Source organism: Drosophila hydei, unplaced genomic scaffold (assembly GCF_003285905.1).
Source record: "Drosophila hydei strain 15085-1641.00,03,60 unplaced genomic scaffold, DhydRS2 tig00008134-arrow-pilon, whole genome shotgun sequence".
Classification (NCBI taxonomy): Eukaryota; Metazoa; Arthropoda; class Insecta; order Diptera; family Drosophilidae; genus Drosophila; species Drosophila hydei.
Window position 1 is genome coordinate 1,560,444 of NW_022045843.1, and position 18,584 is coordinate 1,579,027.

An 18,584-nucleotide genomic window follows, 5' to 3' on the forward strand; every position below is an offset into this window, starting at 1 on the left:
GGCAAACAGTGAGCCGTAGCACTGCAATTAACTTAATAGCTGTGATTAGCATTATATAATTGATAAGTTTATTAAATTGTTACCGTTAGCTGGCCAGTTGGCCATTGAAAGATATTTATGCTAATAACACTCTCATTTAGCGCTAAAGTTATTCGCATTGTTCAGCCCAAGATTTATTTCTCGATAAACAAATAATTTATTTCGCTTCATTCAAAATGCGAATATTTCATTCTGAATGAATGGCAAACAGGAAAGAAATTTACTTTGGTTCATTAATAATATATGCAGCTCTTGGAAAACTAGGTTAAAATTTACGTTAAGAGCGGACTACTCGATGCGATTGATAAATATGTCAACTTTATGTGACGACTCAGCAGGCTAGTTGCAAAATTAATATAGAACTCATAAAGTCTAAATGATAGCTTTAAGTGGATTATCTGAAATGCACATATATATATAGTATATATATATATATATAGATGCAGAGATAGCTTTAGTGGAATGGCATGTCTTGGACGATGACGAAGTGAAGCAAGTAAGAATGCCTGACTAGAAGATACCCCAACCAGAGCTGCTATTGCAATCATGCAAACATGCATTAAGTACATTAAAAGTCAGTACTTTGAACTAGAGAATTTATGTACAGCATATATAGATACATATATGTAGATATAGATAGAATCCCAACTCTATTCTTCTTCTATATAATTCATTATTTTAGAGTCAAAGTGTTTTGCTCTTGAGTTCCTATAGAGATCATTAGGCGTGGCCTATGTGACTACATCCCTATGTTCTTAAATTATGCAGTTTATTGGAACATCAATGTCATCTTCTCTGTCTTTTATAATTGTCTCAAATGAAGGTCAAGTTGTGGCCTCCCTCTCTCTCCCTCTCCCTCTGCCTCTCTAGCTGCTTGTGTCACACTTTATATTGCGTTTAGGCCCTTCAAAGATCTGACCGTAATTACGCTCTATAATTAGCCAAAAAAAAGAAGTGCAGCCACATAAATATGCATTAAAAATATATTATGGCCAAAGCTGAGCTTAGGTTATATAACTTGACTATTTTTCAACTCTATTTTAGAACTCTATAAATAAATAATAAAAGCTATAACGCTATACTACACTATTTAATATACTGTAATTATGTAATTTGCTATAAATAGATGTTGTGAAGTCCATAAATTATATGGGCAGAGCCTTAGACAAATATGCTTAATCTGGAGACAAGCGGCAACAGCTTTAACAGTCTCTAAATGAGTTGGAATGTTGAACAATGGAATGCGGCTATGCGAACGTTACCCAGTCTGTTCTCGTTGAGTCTACAGATAATAATTATTAATTATATCTGAAAATGATTATTTTAAACATGTTTTTACACGCATAAATTTTGATTGTAAGCAACCCAACCCAACTCAAACAAAGTCTCGCTAACATTTCATTTCCCTCAATTTTCGGTAGCTCATCAATGATGATGGTCAATCATTAAAGCGATATTTGAGGCGAAATCAATCAAGAGTTCATTAAAATTTATAAAAAAAAAACTTTTTCACAATTAATTGCATTTTAAATAATTTGTTGCGGTTTTTTTTCTTGATTTCATTTTCATATTTTATTATAATTTGACTGTGTAAACTAAGAAAAACACTTGTTGAGAATCATTATCATTATCATTATCATTATCAATGTTTTTTTTTTTCGAAACTTTCGAAAGGCGAGTGAGACGAGAGGCGAGTTCAAGCTCAACATTCGATATTCATGCAACGCAGCCTCCAAAACAAAATAATCAAAGGTGAACAACTTTCGCGCTCGTGAGAAATATGACAGACTATAAACCGAAGCAAAATATGAAAATGACCGGACAGCATTCAGTGCGAGAGAGAGAGAGAGAGAGAGAGAGAAAAGTAGATCTGGCGGCTACATGAGAAAAAACAAAAGCAGCAGCCGCAGCACCTGCCAATTTTTGAGCTGCATGTTCCCAGCTTCCAGCTTTTAGGCAACTGGTTACACCCAAAGCAGATATATACACACATACATGTATAGTATATATATATCTATATATATAAATTTACTGCCGCTCTGAACTTATTAATGTGCTCCATTGATTTATTGTTTAAGCCTTTTCATATTTTGTTTTGCTTCCATCGCAACTTAACCCATTTTCTCAGTCTTTAAAATCGTATTTAGGTTTTTTCTCTTTAGTGTTTTTTTTTTGTTTTTAATTTTTTCATGTGAAAATGTTTGGGCCACTTGGCCCAGGTGCAGGTGCGGAAATCGCCATTTGCAATTTGTGTGTGCTCAGAAATATCGAAGTCTAGAAAAATTGCGCCATTGAAATCAAAAGTCGCATTCAATTGCTGACCTACAAAAGACGTTGTAATGTCTATTGACACGCAGCTGTATAAAGTTTTTGTTTTTCCTTTTCAAATACCCTGTAAATATGCGTCTGAGCAAAAATGGTCATGATAAAGTTGTGTTAAGAGTTGGGCTGAAGCTAGCTAAAGACTTGATTAAAGTTTGCTCCATTGATCATTGACTTAGAGCTGTCAAATATGAAATTTTATTTGAAATCGTGCAAATAATTTCTATAAAAATTCTTTGCTCTTATTTTAAGATTTTTTAAAAATTTGTTTACAATTTTAATTTAAAATATTGCATAAATTATGCTTAGCTCAAAAGGATTCTTTATGCTAAGATATTTAGTTAGCTCCATTTAAATTAAATTTAAACTCGAATTAATCCCTTATCTAAATGCATGTAAATGTATACCTATTTCAGGGTATTTTGGTGTCAGTCATATTCTTGTTGCTTGCGTTTTTTGCTGTTGCTGTTACTTGTAATCAGCGCCATCATTGACAGCAAAGAGACAAAAAAACAGCCAAGTCGAAGTTGGAGGCAAAGACGAAGAGTTTATTTCTATGTTAAATGTTGTTGCTGTTGTTGTTGTTGTTGTTGTTGTTGTTGTTGTTGTTGTTGTTGTTGTTGTTGTTGTTGTTGTTGTTGTTGTTGTTGTTGTTGTCGTCGTTGTTGTCTGACCATATTGGTCAAACTGAGTTAAGACTGTGGCAATTGAATGCATTCACGTGGTCAGCGCTTAGTACTCAATATTTGGCCAGGTCTTTAGGCCACATACAGCTATTGGAGATGGCCAAGAGGCAGCGACAGCAGCAGCAGCAGCCGGCAACAGTAATCATAATTTTGCAGCTTCCTTATTTGTCTTGTCGTAACGCTGACTGGAAAGTAAGACCTGTAAGAGATGCCCCTATCAACCAGGCCCCCTCCAACTTGGACTGGGCTTTCGCTTTTCGCTAGTTGAGTATCGTTATGGCCATTTAATGGCTTCAATTAGCGACTCGCGACTCGCATCTCGCATGTATTGGCTGACAACGATGTGCGATCTGCGCTTGGCCATTCGATTGCCCACTTTTGCCAGTGTCCACTGCACTCCCCGCTGCTCGCTCCCCACTCGGTCGCGGGCTGCAGCTGGCTGAGGAGGTTACCGCATTGAGCTTATGCAATAGTTGTAAGCATATGAAATTTGTCTGCAGCCAGCAGAAAAACTTGTAATGCGAAGATGTGTGTGGCACTTGTGTGTGGCTTCCTGTGCTCTGTGTGTCTCAGGGCCTGGGCCTGGCCAAAAGGGGTTGGGTGTTAAGCCTGAGCAGCCAACTGGCTAACGTCGCGCCTAGTGCCATTGCTGGAATTCAGTACGCAGGTGCGCTGCAGCAGCGCCATGGATCACTTCATGATTGCCTCTTGGAGTCGCAGTCTGCAAGACACTGCAGTCCACTTCACTCGTTGCGCTACGCAATGCAGAACCACAAAACCAGTTCAGCTTGAGTGCTGGCAAAACATTTAATTATGCGTTACACATTTTCAGTTAGGCCAATTGCCAGTTGGTTCTCCCTCTCTCCCTGTCGCTCTGTGTGTAAACGTAATGCCTGATCAGCCCAACTGCATGGCCTGATAAACAGCATCGTCATAATGTGCCAGGCAATGATCATCATTAGCATTGCAATTCCGATGCTGCATTTCTAGCACTCTGCACTCAGCGAACCACATTTCAATAGCTTGTCATTAGTTATTGATACGAGCATGGGGAAAATTCTAAAGACTTCGCAGAAAACTTTGTTGCGGAAACTAGCTCAAGACAAATCAGTTTCGACATTATTATTAACTACAAAACAGGAGAGAAAAAAGAAGCTCTTAACTTTGTAGGAAGTTTCTGGGGTATAAAACTTAGATCTGTTTTTAATTTAAAGTTCAGATTTTGAATAGATGGAATTTTACACTATTTAACAACTGAAACTTATGCCTCTTGTCAAATATTTAACATAAAGTTAAGTTAAAGTTACGACAAAAATGCAGCTCAAATCAAAACTTTTGCTGTTTAGCTTTGAATTTAGTAAGCTAATTTGAAGTAGACTAACATGAAGTTAACCAACTTGAAGTTAACTAACAGTTAACTAACATGAAGTTAACAAACATGTAATTAACATGAAGTTAACTATTTCATTTCCTATCATTTGCCCTAAGAGCAAATGCAATCAAAATTGATTAACTTTCACAGCTCAAACCTCATGTCAAACACTTAACATGCAGCTAACTATTTAGCTATGGAAAATCGTAGTCTCTCAATTCAATTCTCTCAATTTGCAAATACTTATGTTGAACTTGTTTTTATTTACAGGCTCCATACGCACCTCGTTGCTGTCGGGCTCCGTGTTTAATGTCACCTGGCATTTGGCTTTTGCGCACAAGGTAAGTGGAGCTCCAGTCACTGCTTGCGAAATCTTTTGGGGCAATTAAGTTGGAGCAATCAAGCCACAATGCAAAACCGTATTCTTATCTCTCTGTCAAACATAATTAGCCCGACATGTGCATCATAGTGGGTAACAGCGTAAATGTTGTAATGATTGCCTCACATGCACCATCAGAGAGCACGAGCATCTAGATACTTGGATAGATAGATACTATCAGGGGGCCCAGCGACTCAAAGTCAAGCGAATTGCGTTAGAAGTTCCCATAATTGAAAAACCAATGGGAATTAGCTGACAGACCGACAAGTTCTCAGTCATTGTTTGCGAAATACGACCAGCCTCCCCCTGATACCCGCAATTGGGGCTCTTTATTAAATAGTTCATTTCATGCCTGTTTCTAGGGCGGCTTTCGTCTGCAACTCTTGGATGCGCTTGACAGGCCCGTGCTGGATCTGACGCCGCATGTCAACAACTCCGAATTCGTGACCCCATCTATCACGTAAGTTATGAAACAGAGCTCCTTCTGTAGCCCTACTAAGACTCTTCCTTTTGGCAGCGCTCAATCTTATCAGGTGAACATACCCAAGGATTTTGAATGCTTCAATTGCACGCTGCGTCTGCTGCGCCAGGCGGACGAGTGGTCGGGCAGCTATCGCTTCTGGTCCTGTGCCGATGTGGACATCAAGCAGCGCAAGGACTTCAAGGAGACCTGCTCCGGCAAAGGAAAATACTTCCCCTCGCGCTGCAAGTGCGAGAAGAACTACTACGGACCGCAGTGCCAGTACCATGACGAGTGCACCAGCAATGCAGACTGCGGCGTACAGGGCAAGTGCATCGATCTGGATGCCACCTCGCTGCCACGTCGCCAGTGCTACTGCAACTTCGGCTGGCATGGCATTGGCTGCAACAAGCGTTCGCCCTACAAGTCCACCAACCTCGATCTGACGGCCTACACCAAGAAGGAGCTCTCGCCCGACTACCACATGTACTGGCGCCTGCTGGAAGAGCAGAAGGAGATCGAGGTTGTGCTTAAGGTGAATAGCACCTCTTGGGTGGGCCTCGGCTGGCGTCCACGTGGCATGACACCCGAGTGCAAGAACTTCCCACTTTTAAGAGACATTGGAGACTTGACGACAACGCTCGAGAGCACGGCAACAGAGCTGGGAAGCGAGCCAGAACCCAAGAGTGAACCGGAGCCTAAGAGTGAGCCAGAGCCTAAGAGTGAACCGGAGCCTAAGAGCGAACCAGAACCTAAGAGCGAACCAGAGCCCAAGAGCGAACCAGAGCCCAAGAGCGAACCAGAGCCCAAGAGCGAACCAGAGCCCAAGAGCGAACCAGAGCCCAAGAGCGAACCAGAGCCCAAGAGCGAACCAGAGCCCAAGAGCGAACCAGAGCCCAAGAGCGAACCAGAGCCCAAGAGCGAGCCAACAGCCGAGCCCAGCGCCGAGCCGAGCACCAAGACCAAGCGCGTGGCCAAGCATGAGGATGAGCTGGCCAACATAGACGGCGTCACCTCGGTAGCCACTAGCGTTTCTTATCGCGTTAGCACCAAATCCGGACGCAGTCGCCGCCAAGCTACAGGTAAGAGTCTAAGAAACAGCAATATTTTTGCACCTGCAACACAGTTAGAGGTAGAATTAAAAGATAATACGAGTAGTGGCAAGATCCTCTAGAGATGCGTACTAGAAACTTACTGCATTGTTATTGTTATTGCTATCCTTGTTGCGCTTCTACTACTTTTGACCTCTTTCAAACCCGCACCTAACACTAAGCACACAAATCTATTCTATTCAACAAAAACAAACACAAATGCTATAACAACAGAGCCTAATAGCACAGCGGAGCCAAAGAGTGAGCCGGAGCCAACGACAACAAGTGAACCAGTTCCGAAGAGTGAGCCGGAGTCTACCACTCCGGAACCTAAGAGCGAACCGGAACCAAAGAGCGAGCCGGAACCGAAGAGTGAGCCAGAGCCTAAAAGCGAGCCGGAACCAAAGAGTGAACCAGAGCCAAAAAGTGAACCAGAGCCTAAGAGCGAGCCTGAGCCTAAGAGTGAACCGGAGCCTAAGAGCGAACCTGAACCTAAGAGCGAACCGGAGCCCAAGAGCGAACCGGAGCCCAAGAGCGAACCGGAGCCCAAGAGTGAACCAGAACCCAAGAGCGAACCGGAACCCAAGAGTGAACCAGAGCCCAAGAGTGAACCAGAGCCCAAGAGTGAACCAGAGCCCAAGAGTGAGCCAGAACCAAAAAGCGAACCAGAGCCCAAGAGTGAGCCAGAACCAAAAAGCGAACCAGAGCCCAAGAGTGAGCCGGAACCAAAGAGCGCGCCGGAGCCCAAGAGTGAGCCAGAGCCCAAGAGCGAACCAGCGCCCAAAAAGTCTGCAAACCTCCAATCAGCAGGTAAACGCATGTGAATTGGTAAAGGCTCCGCATTTTCAAATCCCGATCTTCATTGTCTACTAACCAAATCAAACACGAAATTCACACGAATCACATTGCCGTGAACTAGTCGAGCAGTTCTCTGATCCGTTTCTATATTTCTGCAGAGCCCAAGTACAAGCTTAATCCGTATACTCCGCGCCACGACTTCAATCCTATGGACTGCACGGATGTTGTCATTGGTGCAGCCCGTGGCATGGCAAGCCGTGTGGGAGACTATTATAGTCGGGATCGTTCCACTCCACGAGTCGATGAGGTCTTCGGAGGCAAGTCGAACTTGGAGTTGGGCACTGGCTTCGAAGAGAATGGCATGACCACGATTATCTTCCGCAAGAAGTTGGTGGCCACCGATCCCACGGATCACACATTGGACGATGCGCTGACGCATGTGATCTGGGCGAAGGGCCAGGAGCCAGGCAGCTTTGTGCATGTGCCACCAGCTGGCTCTGCTACAGAAACACCAACGCCCAAGGACTTTTATCAGCAGGACGAGATCAAATACCATGGACACAATGCACAGCGAGGTGTTACCCAAATCAACTTCTTTGGTAAGCCTAGGCAAAGCTCCACCTAATCCCATCTAACCAACTGAAAATTCTACAGAGAAAGAAAAATCCGCCTCGAACAGCGATCGCAATGATCTGAGCACCAACATGCTGGACAACGATTGCTATGGACACTGGAAGTACCCTTCGAACTGCTCGCCTCAGGAGCATAGCTGCGAGTACTACGCCAGCTGGGAAACGGTGGGACGTGGCGACGAGATGCGCTGGCACATCGAGACGTCGAACACGCAAACCTGGACAGGCATTGGCTTCAGCGATGATCAGCGCATGTCACAGACGGATGCCATCATAGGCTGGGTCGATGGACGCAGTGGCCGCCCATTCCTGATGGACACCTGGGTGCTAGGCTATGCGCCGCCCAAGCTAGACGATCGCCAGGATATTTACAATGCATCTGGTCGCATCGAGAAGGGCGTGACCATCTTGGAATTTACGCGCAAGCGCGTCAGCAATGACGAACAGGATTTGTCCTTCACGGACGATCATTGTCTCTATCTGTTCTTCCCCGTGCTGGGCGGCGCCTTCAACGTGGTCAACAAGAAGACACGCAAGCACGAGCAGGTGCCACCCATTTCGCCACAACGTGTCTGCATCAAGTCCTGCGGCAAGGGTAACTTTAACTTCTGATAAATTCTGAATCTTGAATTAAAGACTTTCCTTTCCTTTTGCAGAACTGGAAGCTGTGTTCGTGGGCACGAGCACACCAGCGCCCAGTCGTCTGGTCTATGCCGTGGGCGTTAAGCTTATGAATCTGGCTGAATCCTTTGAGGCACCCAAGCCAGGCACCGTCGACTTCAACAATCTGGCAGCTACCATCTCGGACTCCTTCAATGGCATACTTTCGCCCATACCTGGCTACTATAAAACGGAAATTATTGGCTTTGAGAAGTGAGTATTTAAATTGAGTTTATACTGAGCGCAGCTAACTTAATAAGGCACATCGCTGTTTGCAGTGCTGCCAGATCGCTGCAAAAGAATCAAACTTAAGAAACTAATGTAATTCGCTTATATTTTCGATAGGGAGGGCAACTCAATGTTGGCCAAAGTTCAGGCCATGTTCGACAAGGCCGATGTGGAGAAGCAGCACACGCTGGACACCAACAATATAGAGAAGGGCAGCGAGGCGGCTGTGCAGAAGAATGCGGATGCAATTAAAGCAGCGCTATTGGATCAAATAAACACCGGCAAGGTGGGCTCCCTGACAGTGGATCCCCAATTCCTGGACTTCGAGGCGCTGGAATGTAAGCTTATCGCTGAAAAACTCAATCTAAAACTTCCATTAACTTACGTTCTGCATCCATAGTTAAGAGTGCCGACGATATGAGTGCAAAGGATACGTTGCTTTCGTTCTTCGATCTATCCGAGACACGTTTGTATATTGTCTTAGGTCTGATTGCAGCTTTGGTGCTTATAGCTCTGATCCAAGCCTTCTGCACCATCTTGAAGACCTCGCGCAAGAGCAAGAGTACGAAGGTAAATTCATTTAGATCAATTTGCCATTGAGTCCAGTTAGCTTAAATTGTTTGTTCAGTTTTTGATATACTTTTTTACCTTAACGCGCACATATTTGTTTGTTAAACAGTTCAATTCATACACGATTAATAATGTTCTGTTCAATTGTATAATGTTATTTAAAGCTGGTTTACGTAATACCCGACGAATGGCGCATATATCAACAGCGGCAACACCAACGCTACTATCAGCCCTCTAGCGATCTATAAAAATAAAAGAAAATCAAACAACAAAATTTTACAAATTATCAACACAAATTACCCACCATATATATATATACTAAAAAGAAAATAAAAAAAAAGATATATATACTCGCCTCTCTCACTGCCTGAACAAATGCAATAAGAGCTACAAGCTGCCCAGTAAAATCTAAAAGAAAACATAAAATAATCTTATACAGTTAGTCAAATACGCGGACATCCTTATACATGTACTCTATATATACATATATAAATATATATATATATATATATATATATATATATATATATATATATATATATATGTATATATATTCGCCTGTGGTTTGAGTCGTGCTTATCAAAATCAAAATTCTAGAACATAAAGAATTCATTGGTAATTTAAATTCCTTTTTTGTTTTGTTGTTGTACTTATTAACCCCCCAATTAAATATTTATTTGTGATTACTATAAACCGCTAACACCCTAAAAAAAACCCCTCATAATACTTTTGTTTCCCAGTATTCTATTCTCACATTTCTCACTCTCTCCTTATTTGTTTTGGAGCTTTACCCATAACTCACATTTTCTATTCTGTCCATGTCGTGCCTAATCATATTTAATAATCAATCTATCCAGTTTGTTTTACTATATCTTTTGTGTGTTTGTAGCCAAACCAGTTAGCATTTGATTTATGCTATTTCTTACTAAACAAATTATTTTACATATATTGGAAAACTGCTCCTAAACTATTTTTCTACTATAATCCTATGTATTTTTGAGTAGTTCATTTTTATTCTCTTTCACAAAACTCCCTAACAATCGAACATATGGCTGTCATATCTGTAGACTATCTGCTATCTGCTTCTCATATAGAATACGCAATTTAGGTAAATTTGATATAAACGCAAGCACAAGGCACATTCCAGTTGCAAAACTATAGTACATAGTAGTACATCAACGATGTCTAGCGCACAGTAAACTTGAGAGTTCCAAAAGTTTGAACTATTTAGCTCGTAATTCGAATTGAGACCATACCAAATGCTGACTGGTTGAGCGCTTAGCATGTGATCTATATAGAACTAATTATATATCTATGTCTGATCTGCTTGCTTGCAGGAGAAACTCATACAGAACTCCCCATGGAAGGAGTTTGCCTCGAACACGAACTACGCATTCGATCCGTATGGCGAGACCGAGGAGAAGCACATGACCAGCAGTACAGCGGCCAAGGAGAAGGTACGCAATCGCTCCACAGCCAGCAGCCAACAGACCACCCTGCCGATGTCCCACTCCCCCACAAGTAAATCCCAAATGTACTACGAGAGTAATGGCAACGGCAATGGCAATGGCAATGGCAAGCATGGCAGCAATGGCAATCGTTCCTCTTCGAACGGTCGCCATATGGTGCAGGAGAGCAGCGTGGGTGGCAGTGGAAGCACTGCACCCGGACCCTATTCACGTGGAAGCTATGCAGAGCGTGCCTATTCGCTGCCCCGCCAGAATCAGCATTACCAGCAGAGCTCGGCAAATATGCAGCCCTCCGGCTACTATACGCATGATCGACGTGCGGCGCGCCAGGAGCGGGAGCGGGAGCGTGAACGAGGCGATGAGCGACGTCCGCGACATGAACGCGATTCCAGCTATGATAGGTCGCGCGATGATCCGCGCTTGAACGGTGGCTCTGATACGCCAGACTTTTACTTTATGCCGTCGCAACGCAAGTACTCCGGAGAGGTGGTGCGTGTCTATGTGGACTACAACAAGGATCCAAAGCACTAAACAACAAAAAAGCAAACACAACGTCCATTGAGACATACAAAATGAAGAGTGCATACACAAAAGAGCAAAAAGTATCAGCTTATTTAAAAATCTTGTTTTAAGTCCTTTCTTCGAGCTATATATTCCGTCCTTCTATCCGGCCCACTGCTGCTTCTCGTTTCGATTGCCATAAAGCAGTTTCACTGCATGCGTTTTTACGTGAGGGACTTCCCCTTGATTTCACATTATTATTTTTCTTGGTGCGTCAGCTTTATCTAAACGCACAAAGTTAATTTAAATGCAGTTCAGGAAATGTTTTAAAACAAAAAATATCCACAATTTAGTAAATTGTAAATATTTTGCATAGAATATAAATGTCTGAACAAGTATTGATTCAGGACTTTTGCAATGTTTTCTATTTAATGTGCAAAGAAATATAGTCACTGTATTTAATCAAATTAAATATACATGTATGTTAATATATAACGTTTAAATATGTTGGAGCGCATTATACGATATAATAATACTCGTACAAAATGTTTAATTTTATAATACATTAATTAAGTACATATTAATAAAATTAGGCATGTAATATACCGTAAATATGTGGTTGGTGTTATTCTTTTAAAAATGACTTACATGTATTTCGAATATAAAAAAAATGAAATTCGTTATATTTTAAACTGATAACATTCCAAAGCTATGTTACAGTGTGGTAAAGCACTTTAATCTACATATCGATATTAGCGCGCCTCAACTATCGATAGCTGTGTACATTGCTTCCAGTTGCATCCCTATGCGGAATGATTCGCGCGCTTTTCAGCAAAAAATGAATGCCATCAAACACATTAGTCGCTTAGTTAAATCATTTTGAGTAAACTGTAGTAGTGAATTAAATTTAGAATCACATTATTTATTGCTTCAAGTATCAATCAACACAATGGACGTAGGTATAGATGTGGGTCAGGCGTATCACACAGTGCAGTTGTCGACGAAAGAAATGCTCAAAGCCAGTCGACGTCAACATTATTGCAATGTAAGTAAATGCTTTTTTCCCCCAACACTCATTGTTGACACCGACAATTGTCCAAACAATATAGATGATAGACCTGCTGGCCAGCAGCTGCAAAGCCTGTGGTCTACTAACCACATCGTTTACCAACGAAGAACTTGTCCAGTTCTGGCTAGGCGACATATTGCCCCTAATGTTTGACACAGATAGCAACATACAGAACTGTGCGGTGGCTGCAATGGCCGAGGCACTCGTTGCACTAGACGTGGCTGTCATACATGAGGCCAAGTGCTGGCCGCAGATACGCAACGAATTTGTGAACAGCTATACGACGCTAATAGGCGAGATGCGCGATGCGAAAAACAACAATTGGCACAAGATCTGGACACTGCTGGTCCAGATCATGGATAACGATCTGCTGCGCGGCTGCACTTACATCAACAAGTTCCTCGCAGTAGTAGAACTGGGCTTTCGCAACCCGGACAATGGCATTCGCTCCGAGGCATTTCTGTGCTGGCGCGTGCTCATCAAGATCTTTGCTGCCTACAATGAGCTGGGAACGGGCAAGCGTTTGCGGCTGCTCCTCATACCACTGCGGACATCGCAATCCCGCTCACCTCATGTTAGCAGCATTAAGGTGCGTGTATGGTGGTATCTAATCAGTTGTTTGGACGCCGAGCTGCCCAAATCCTTCGAGAATGCAGTTGAGTATTTTCTGAGCTTTCTGTTTGGCGGTGGCTCGCGTGGCAATGCCACCGGCTTGGCGCATAGCTATCAGACAGCGCGTGAGCTGGCGCTGCCTTGCCTGGTCGCTTTGTGGAATATGGAATCTGGTTCGGAGACGCTGACGCGTTTCCTGCGTAACATGCGCCTCGAGGACATTAGCCAGCCGTCGCCTCTAATGAACGCTGAGCTGCTGCAACAGCACTGGCAACCCATGTTAGCAGCCGCTGTGGCCGGTATGAATCTTATGACCGAGAACAAAGAGCACAGCTCGGAAACTGAGCAAGAGCTGCTTCATTTGCTGCTGCGCAATCTTACACTGGCCATGTTCCAGCTACGCGTGGCGCCCTTCACAGTGGCTTGCTGTGCAGAGCTGGAGAAGACGCTGTCAAGCGATGGCAGCATTATTCGCTCCGTTTTTAATGCCTGCGCTGGCATAGCGATGCCCCAACAGCGAGCCGACGCCCAAGAGGTGCTGGAGGCCTACATGAAACTCTGTCTCAAGGCACGCGCCGAAGTGCCAACTGCCATAATGCAGCGCTGTATCTCGCTGATCTATGCGCCCGAGCAGTTAGAGGCGCACAATAGCAACGAATTTCGTCAGTTGTCCAGCTTCGCGGTGGCGCTCATGCAAAATAATGATGACGAGGACTACGAGGCCTTTGGTGTCAAGCTGCATATGTGGCGACAAGTATCTGGAGCACTGCTCAGCTACCTGCGCGACAATGCACTGGAATATCGCGTGGCACAGACTGCGGCGTTCGTGGACAAATGGATTCTGTGGCCACTGCAGACGAGCGCCAGCTTTGCTGGAAGACGCGCCAACAGCTCTTTCGATGGTATCTTCTGTGAGCAATGGCGGCAGCTTATCAATGCCGGCCAAAACGGAAATGCGCGAAAGAATTTTGTCGTGGATCTGAAGGCTGCGCTGCTTGAGCTGCTGAAGAATGGCAGCAAAGAGGAGCCACATTTTGCGGAACTGTTTGATATCTATGTCGGTGCAGTGCTTAAGCTGGGCATCTGCAAGGATCCGCCACTCTATAAGGATGTCTTTGCACTGATTCAAGCTGTCTTTGAGCGTTCTGCGCTGACGCAGTCACTGCTCGAGGGCTGCCTGAATACACTGCGTAATGTCGTCCTGGAACTGCGCCAGAACGAGCTGATGGTCGTGTTTGATGCACTGAAACCCGTTTTGGCAGCAGCACTTCAATGCTGGAGCAAAGGCAAGTACGAGGGTAGCTTTCTCATCGAGTGGAAACGGGCCATACAGGAAAAGTTCCGGAAGCTGCCTTTGAAAACGATGGCCAATCAGCTTAAGGAGCTGTTCAAGGGCGATGACCTCTTCGTTATCATACCATCCGTGTGGAGCCTGAACCCGGACAAGCTCACAGATCGCCAAAAGGAGCGCTTTGCCGAGAAATCGGACATACCAGCTTTGTACAATGATATGAGCCAGTCGCAGGACTCCTCGATCAAGCCCTGGACACCCAAAAAGGTGGTCATTGCCAAGGACAAGCAAACAGAACTGTCCATTGTCGGCGATCGCAATGCAGAGCAACAGAACAATGAGCTGGACATTGTTATAATTGATGATTCACCACCTGACTTGCTGGCCACTCCAGTTGGGGGCGTGCAATCGCGCCGGCGTCAGCAGAGTGAAGCAGCCAACACCGATATTAGTGCTAACACGGACAAATATAATTTCCGTAAACCACGCGGCCAAAGCGAAGAAGAGCCTAAAACCCCAGTCGCTTCAAGCGAGAATGCACCTGTGCGTCACCTACGCAAACGGTCCGCCCAAAAGGACAACAATGCCGAGCAGCCGACAACACCTACCGAACGAATACGTTCACCCAGGAAACAATCTGCAAACCCTCAAGCAACAACAACAGCAGCTGCAGCAGGTAAACGCTAAGGCCTATAAGAAGATTCTGCCTATGTTCTGCTTAGCTAACATTTTGTCTCTGTCTCTTTCTCTCTCTCTCTCTTTGCACAGCTGCCAGCAAGAAGGCCAAACCCACCCCAATGCAGAGCGAGGATCTGTTTGCAGAATTTGCAACCCCTACACTGCCTGCACAGGTGCTGCCAGAGGTATCCAAGAAAACTTCAAGTGTGCCGGAAACGCAGCTGAATGCTTCGCCAGAACATGTTGTGGAATCCATAGCCAGCACACAGTTGCCATCGGAGCATATGGATCCCAATGCAGAGACCTCGCCAAGAAAACCAAATACGCGACTTTGCAATTTGGTAACAATTATTTAATCATTTAGATGTTTGCCGAAAATATGCTAACTTTGGCCCTCAATTCCTTGCAGAGCTCTCCGCCGGATCGCAAGCAGACAAACAACTCGTCCAGTCCCACGCTGCGCCCCAAGCCGTCGGCTCATTTGACGGGACGCGGGGCGCAGTTGATCAATATGATACGTAATAAGAAACTCGATGCTAGCACACCCTATCCATTACCCGGTTCATCGGCAGCACGCAACCATGCGACTCCCGCTCGTCAAGCCGAATGCGCCGAACAGGCATCAACACCCACCTGCGAGCTAAACGAACTTGCTGCCACAGAGCGCACGTCCACGCCCATTGACCAAGTGACGAAAGATCTGCTAATATTTTCAAAGCGTTTGCCCTCGCCCTCAGCCAGTCCGTCAGCCTCGATACTGAAACGGAAGCTGCGCTGCGAGAGCATCGATGACTTCGAGTCGCCGGCGCAGAAGCGTAAGCGCGTTAGCTTCCATGATCCGCCCGTATCCATAACGAAGGAGTATCTGCGCGATGTGGAGGAGTCGCGCAGTAGCAAGCCAAAGCGTGTTCTTATGCTCGACAAAATTTCCCAGAACTCCGATTCGCGGCTGGCATTAAAGCGACGTGGAAGGCTTGACAGCATCATTGAGATAGAGAAGTTTGCTTTGGAGCAAACAGCCCGGAGTGCTGCGGTGGACAAGTCAATGGACAAGTCACATGATGCCACAGAGGATGAGCCTTTCGATACGCTAAAATGGAACGAGACAACAACGGCAGAGAAGGAAGTAAACAAGAATAATTCGGAGAGTGCAGCCGAGACAGATCCACAAGATGTGGCCATACTGGATGCAGATTCTGCCTTGGATCTGGCGGTGAAGCAATGCTCGCTAGACGATGTGCTAGAGCGCTTTATAGCCAAGTCGAATAGTTCGCCGCTGAAAAACGCACTTTGCTTGGCCAAATTTCTATCGAATCAGATGAAGGGCAATGATAAACTAAAGACCTGTGTGCTGGAAACGCTCTCCGAGAATCATTCCAAAGACTTCCTGGACCATGCGGTGCGCGAGAATCTGTCCTCAGTTGTGTGCGATCGCCTCAATCCCAACTCCGTGCTAGAGTACATCTGCGCCAAGTCGAAGATTAACAACAGCTGTCGCAGCAATCTGTTGGCTCAGGTGCCCACGATGATACGGCAGGACGCGGAGCGCAGCGCTCTGCTCCAGCAGCTACTGCAGCAAAGCGACTTCACCGATGACCAGCTGCTCGATCTCATTGGCCAGCTGATGCAGATGCGCAGCAATCGAGGCAGCTGCAACTTAGGCAGCGCCAACACCGATGACAACGTGGCCGAAACGGCAGCCGACTCATCCTCCAATTTATAATTTCAAGTATTTTAGTTTTTTTTTATCATTATGTAGCGTCCATTATCGACGAATTGCAATTTCACCTGGTTAATGCGGTCGCTTCAGTTATACACTTTTTGTAGTTATTGAACCCTGATTATGCCAACTGCTTTTATTATTAGCATTCATTAGTTAGATATGCGTTTATATGGCATATATATATTTCTTATCCAAAATTCACATTAATTTTTTATCATTGAGTGGATCAATTGATTAATTAAGTTATGATTAAGTTTATTACAAATTCTAGTTTGTATTCTATTATACTTTTTTGATATACAATTAAACTCTTTTCTTCGAATGTCTTTATCGCCTAATATTTGTGGTTATTATCGTAAAACACGTTGCATTTCAAACAACTTCAAAACAAAATTGTCATCGATAAAATCAAATCTATTCTTAGTTCTTAGATTCCTGATGCATTTAACTGACATACAACAAATTAAATTGATGTTTTCTTTAAAATCAGGAATGCTTAAAAGATTTATAATGTAATGTTTAGAGATCTCCAATTTCTTACAATGTACAAAGACAGTCTGAAAAAAATTTATATAAATATATTTGCAATTTTACAATTTTATAGTGATCGTTTTTCATCTTAGCTAAAATTAAAATTGTCTAAAAATGGAAAAGCTCAGTGAATGACCTGTCTAAGAGGCCTCGACTGCTTATCTACCCAATCAATCTCCTTTTATTCCAGCCAATCTATCATGCTCCCTCTCTCTCTTTTACTATTTTAACCCCTTTTCTCTCCTCATCTCAATCTCTAGCTCTATCTCTCTCTCTTTCAGCTATTTGCTATGCTTATGCATATCCCTCTTTCTCTCATTCCCCCTTTTTCCCCACCAATCTCTCTATATATTTCTCTCTGCCTTCAGTTCTCATTCTTTCTTTCTCACTCTGATTTTCTTCGCTTTCATTATCTTTTTAATGATGTAATTTCATTATCAACAGTATTTTAACCCTTCTTCACTTGTTAAGAGGCGCTTCAAATTCCTATTCAGCAAAAGTTCCCAAGTGTATGGCCATTCTGACCCACTAACCTTCAGTGGGCGATTGGGCTACGCAATCGTTATATAGATTAGATTGCCAAGCGAATTAGTATGCACAGCAAGCTGTTAGTATAGGTAGGCGTCTTTGAAGACCCAAGTGCTTATGTATTTACTTTGTATAATTCCATTGGTAATGTTCACGTGCAGCGGAAGCGTAGCGGCGTGAGGTTTATCAGTCGGCATTGTTGTCTGCCGACGGCTGTCTGTTAAAGCTTGAAAGCTTTCAAGCTTTTCGTATTAATGTATGTGTGTGTGGAGGTGTGGGCGTACGGCACGCAACAGATGCGTGAGCCGCAGCAAACTATGGCCAAAAGCTGTAAACGGCCTAAACGACACGTTGTATCAAATACCGAAAAGATATTCAACCGGCAAAAGAATCGCCTGACAAATTAATTTGGGGGAAGGTCATTTGAAGGTCTTCATTTTATGGGTCTGGGTCTGGGTCTGGGTCTGGCTATATAAATAGCATTTCGAATTCTTAGTCGTGTAACTGACCTAACACAAGCAGCTACTGCTGCGGCTGCGGCTGCGGCTGCTGCTGCTGCTGCTGCTACTGTTGTTGCTGATGGACGTCATCATGCACGCCTAGCGTCTGCTCTCCGTCTACAAAAAGTATCTTCGCCTCCCTCTGAACCTGTCCGATGTCTAACGAATTAGCACTGGATCCGGCGTACTGCGATGAATGGCAGCCATAATTTTGGTCATTTCATTTGTGGGCTATCGCTAATGAATCATTTATCAGTGACAAGCGTGAACCACTCGACAAAATTTCGCTTATAAATGGAACAGTTTAAGGCAGACACCGGAAACTATGATAAAATATTATGTTATAATAATAGGTACTAAAAAATGCACTTAATAATAGAGAGTATTGATGGGGTGGTTATAGGACTACATTAAGTGTAGTATCACCTAGAAAAGCATAAGCTTT

The 18,584-nt window shown here is 44.0% G+C and overlaps 2 protein-coding genes across 3 annotated transcripts in view; both read left to right on the top strand.

Annotated features, from left to right (window-relative positions):
* LOC111595608 overlaps positions 1-11,619 on the top strand; it is a 29,568-nt gene extending 17,949 nt beyond the window's left edge. The window contains exons 3-12 of one of the 2 annotated variants that reach the window (XM_023309413.2): positions 4,690-4,760; positions 5,161-5,258; positions 5,316-6,340; positions 6,584-7,159; positions 7,306-7,746; positions 7,802-8,374; positions 8,436-8,652; positions 8,785-9,005; positions 9,068-9,237; positions 10,575-11,619. In XM_023309413.2, the coding sequence (XP_023165181.2) occupies positions 4,690-4,760; positions 5,161-5,258; positions 5,316-6,340; positions 6,584-7,159; positions 7,306-7,746; positions 7,802-8,374; positions 8,436-8,652; positions 8,785-9,005; positions 9,068-9,237; positions 10,575-11,237 (4,055 nt within the window). In that variant the 3' untranslated portion in view covers positions 11,238-11,619. Of the gene's footprint in view, positions 1-4,689; positions 4,761-5,160; positions 5,259-5,315; positions 6,341-6,583; positions 7,160-7,305; positions 7,747-7,801; positions 8,375-8,435; positions 8,653-8,784; positions 9,006-9,067; positions 9,238-9,401; positions 9,562-10,574 lie in introns of those variants that run through there. The other variant, XM_023309414.2, reaches the window with a different exon arrangement.
* Positions 11,620-12,028: 409 nt separating this feature from the next.
* On the top strand, positions 12,029-16,727 carry LOC111595632 (telomere-associated protein RIF1). The gene is made up of 4 exons (XM_023309441.2): positions 12,029-12,252; positions 12,317-14,855; positions 14,948-15,198; positions 15,267-16,727. The coding sequence occupies exons 1-4, from the start codon at positions 12,157-12,159 to the stop codon at positions 16,578-16,580; spliced, it is 4,200 nt and encodes a 1,399-aa protein (XP_023165209.2). The 5' UTR covers positions 12,029-12,156; the 3' UTR covers positions 16,581-16,727.
* The last annotated feature ends 1,857 nt before the right edge of the window (positions 16,728-18,584 follow it).

What these genes read in the sequence shown, in the direction of transcription:
- LOC111595632 (XM_023309441.2), top strand. Translation starts at nt 12,157, where the DNA reads ATGGACGTAGGTATAGATGTGGGTCAGGCGTATCACACAGTGCAGTTG. An exon ending in AACAACAGCAGCTGCAGCAG is followed by an intron (nt 14,856 to 14,947) that starts GTAAACGCTAAG and finishes CTCTTTGCACAG; the next exon opens with CTGCCAGCAAGAAGGCCAAA. An exon ending in ATACGCGACTTTGCAATTTG is followed by an intron (nt 15,199 to 15,266) that starts GTAACAATTATT and finishes AATTCCTTGCAG; the next exon opens with AGCTCTCCGCCGGATCGCAA.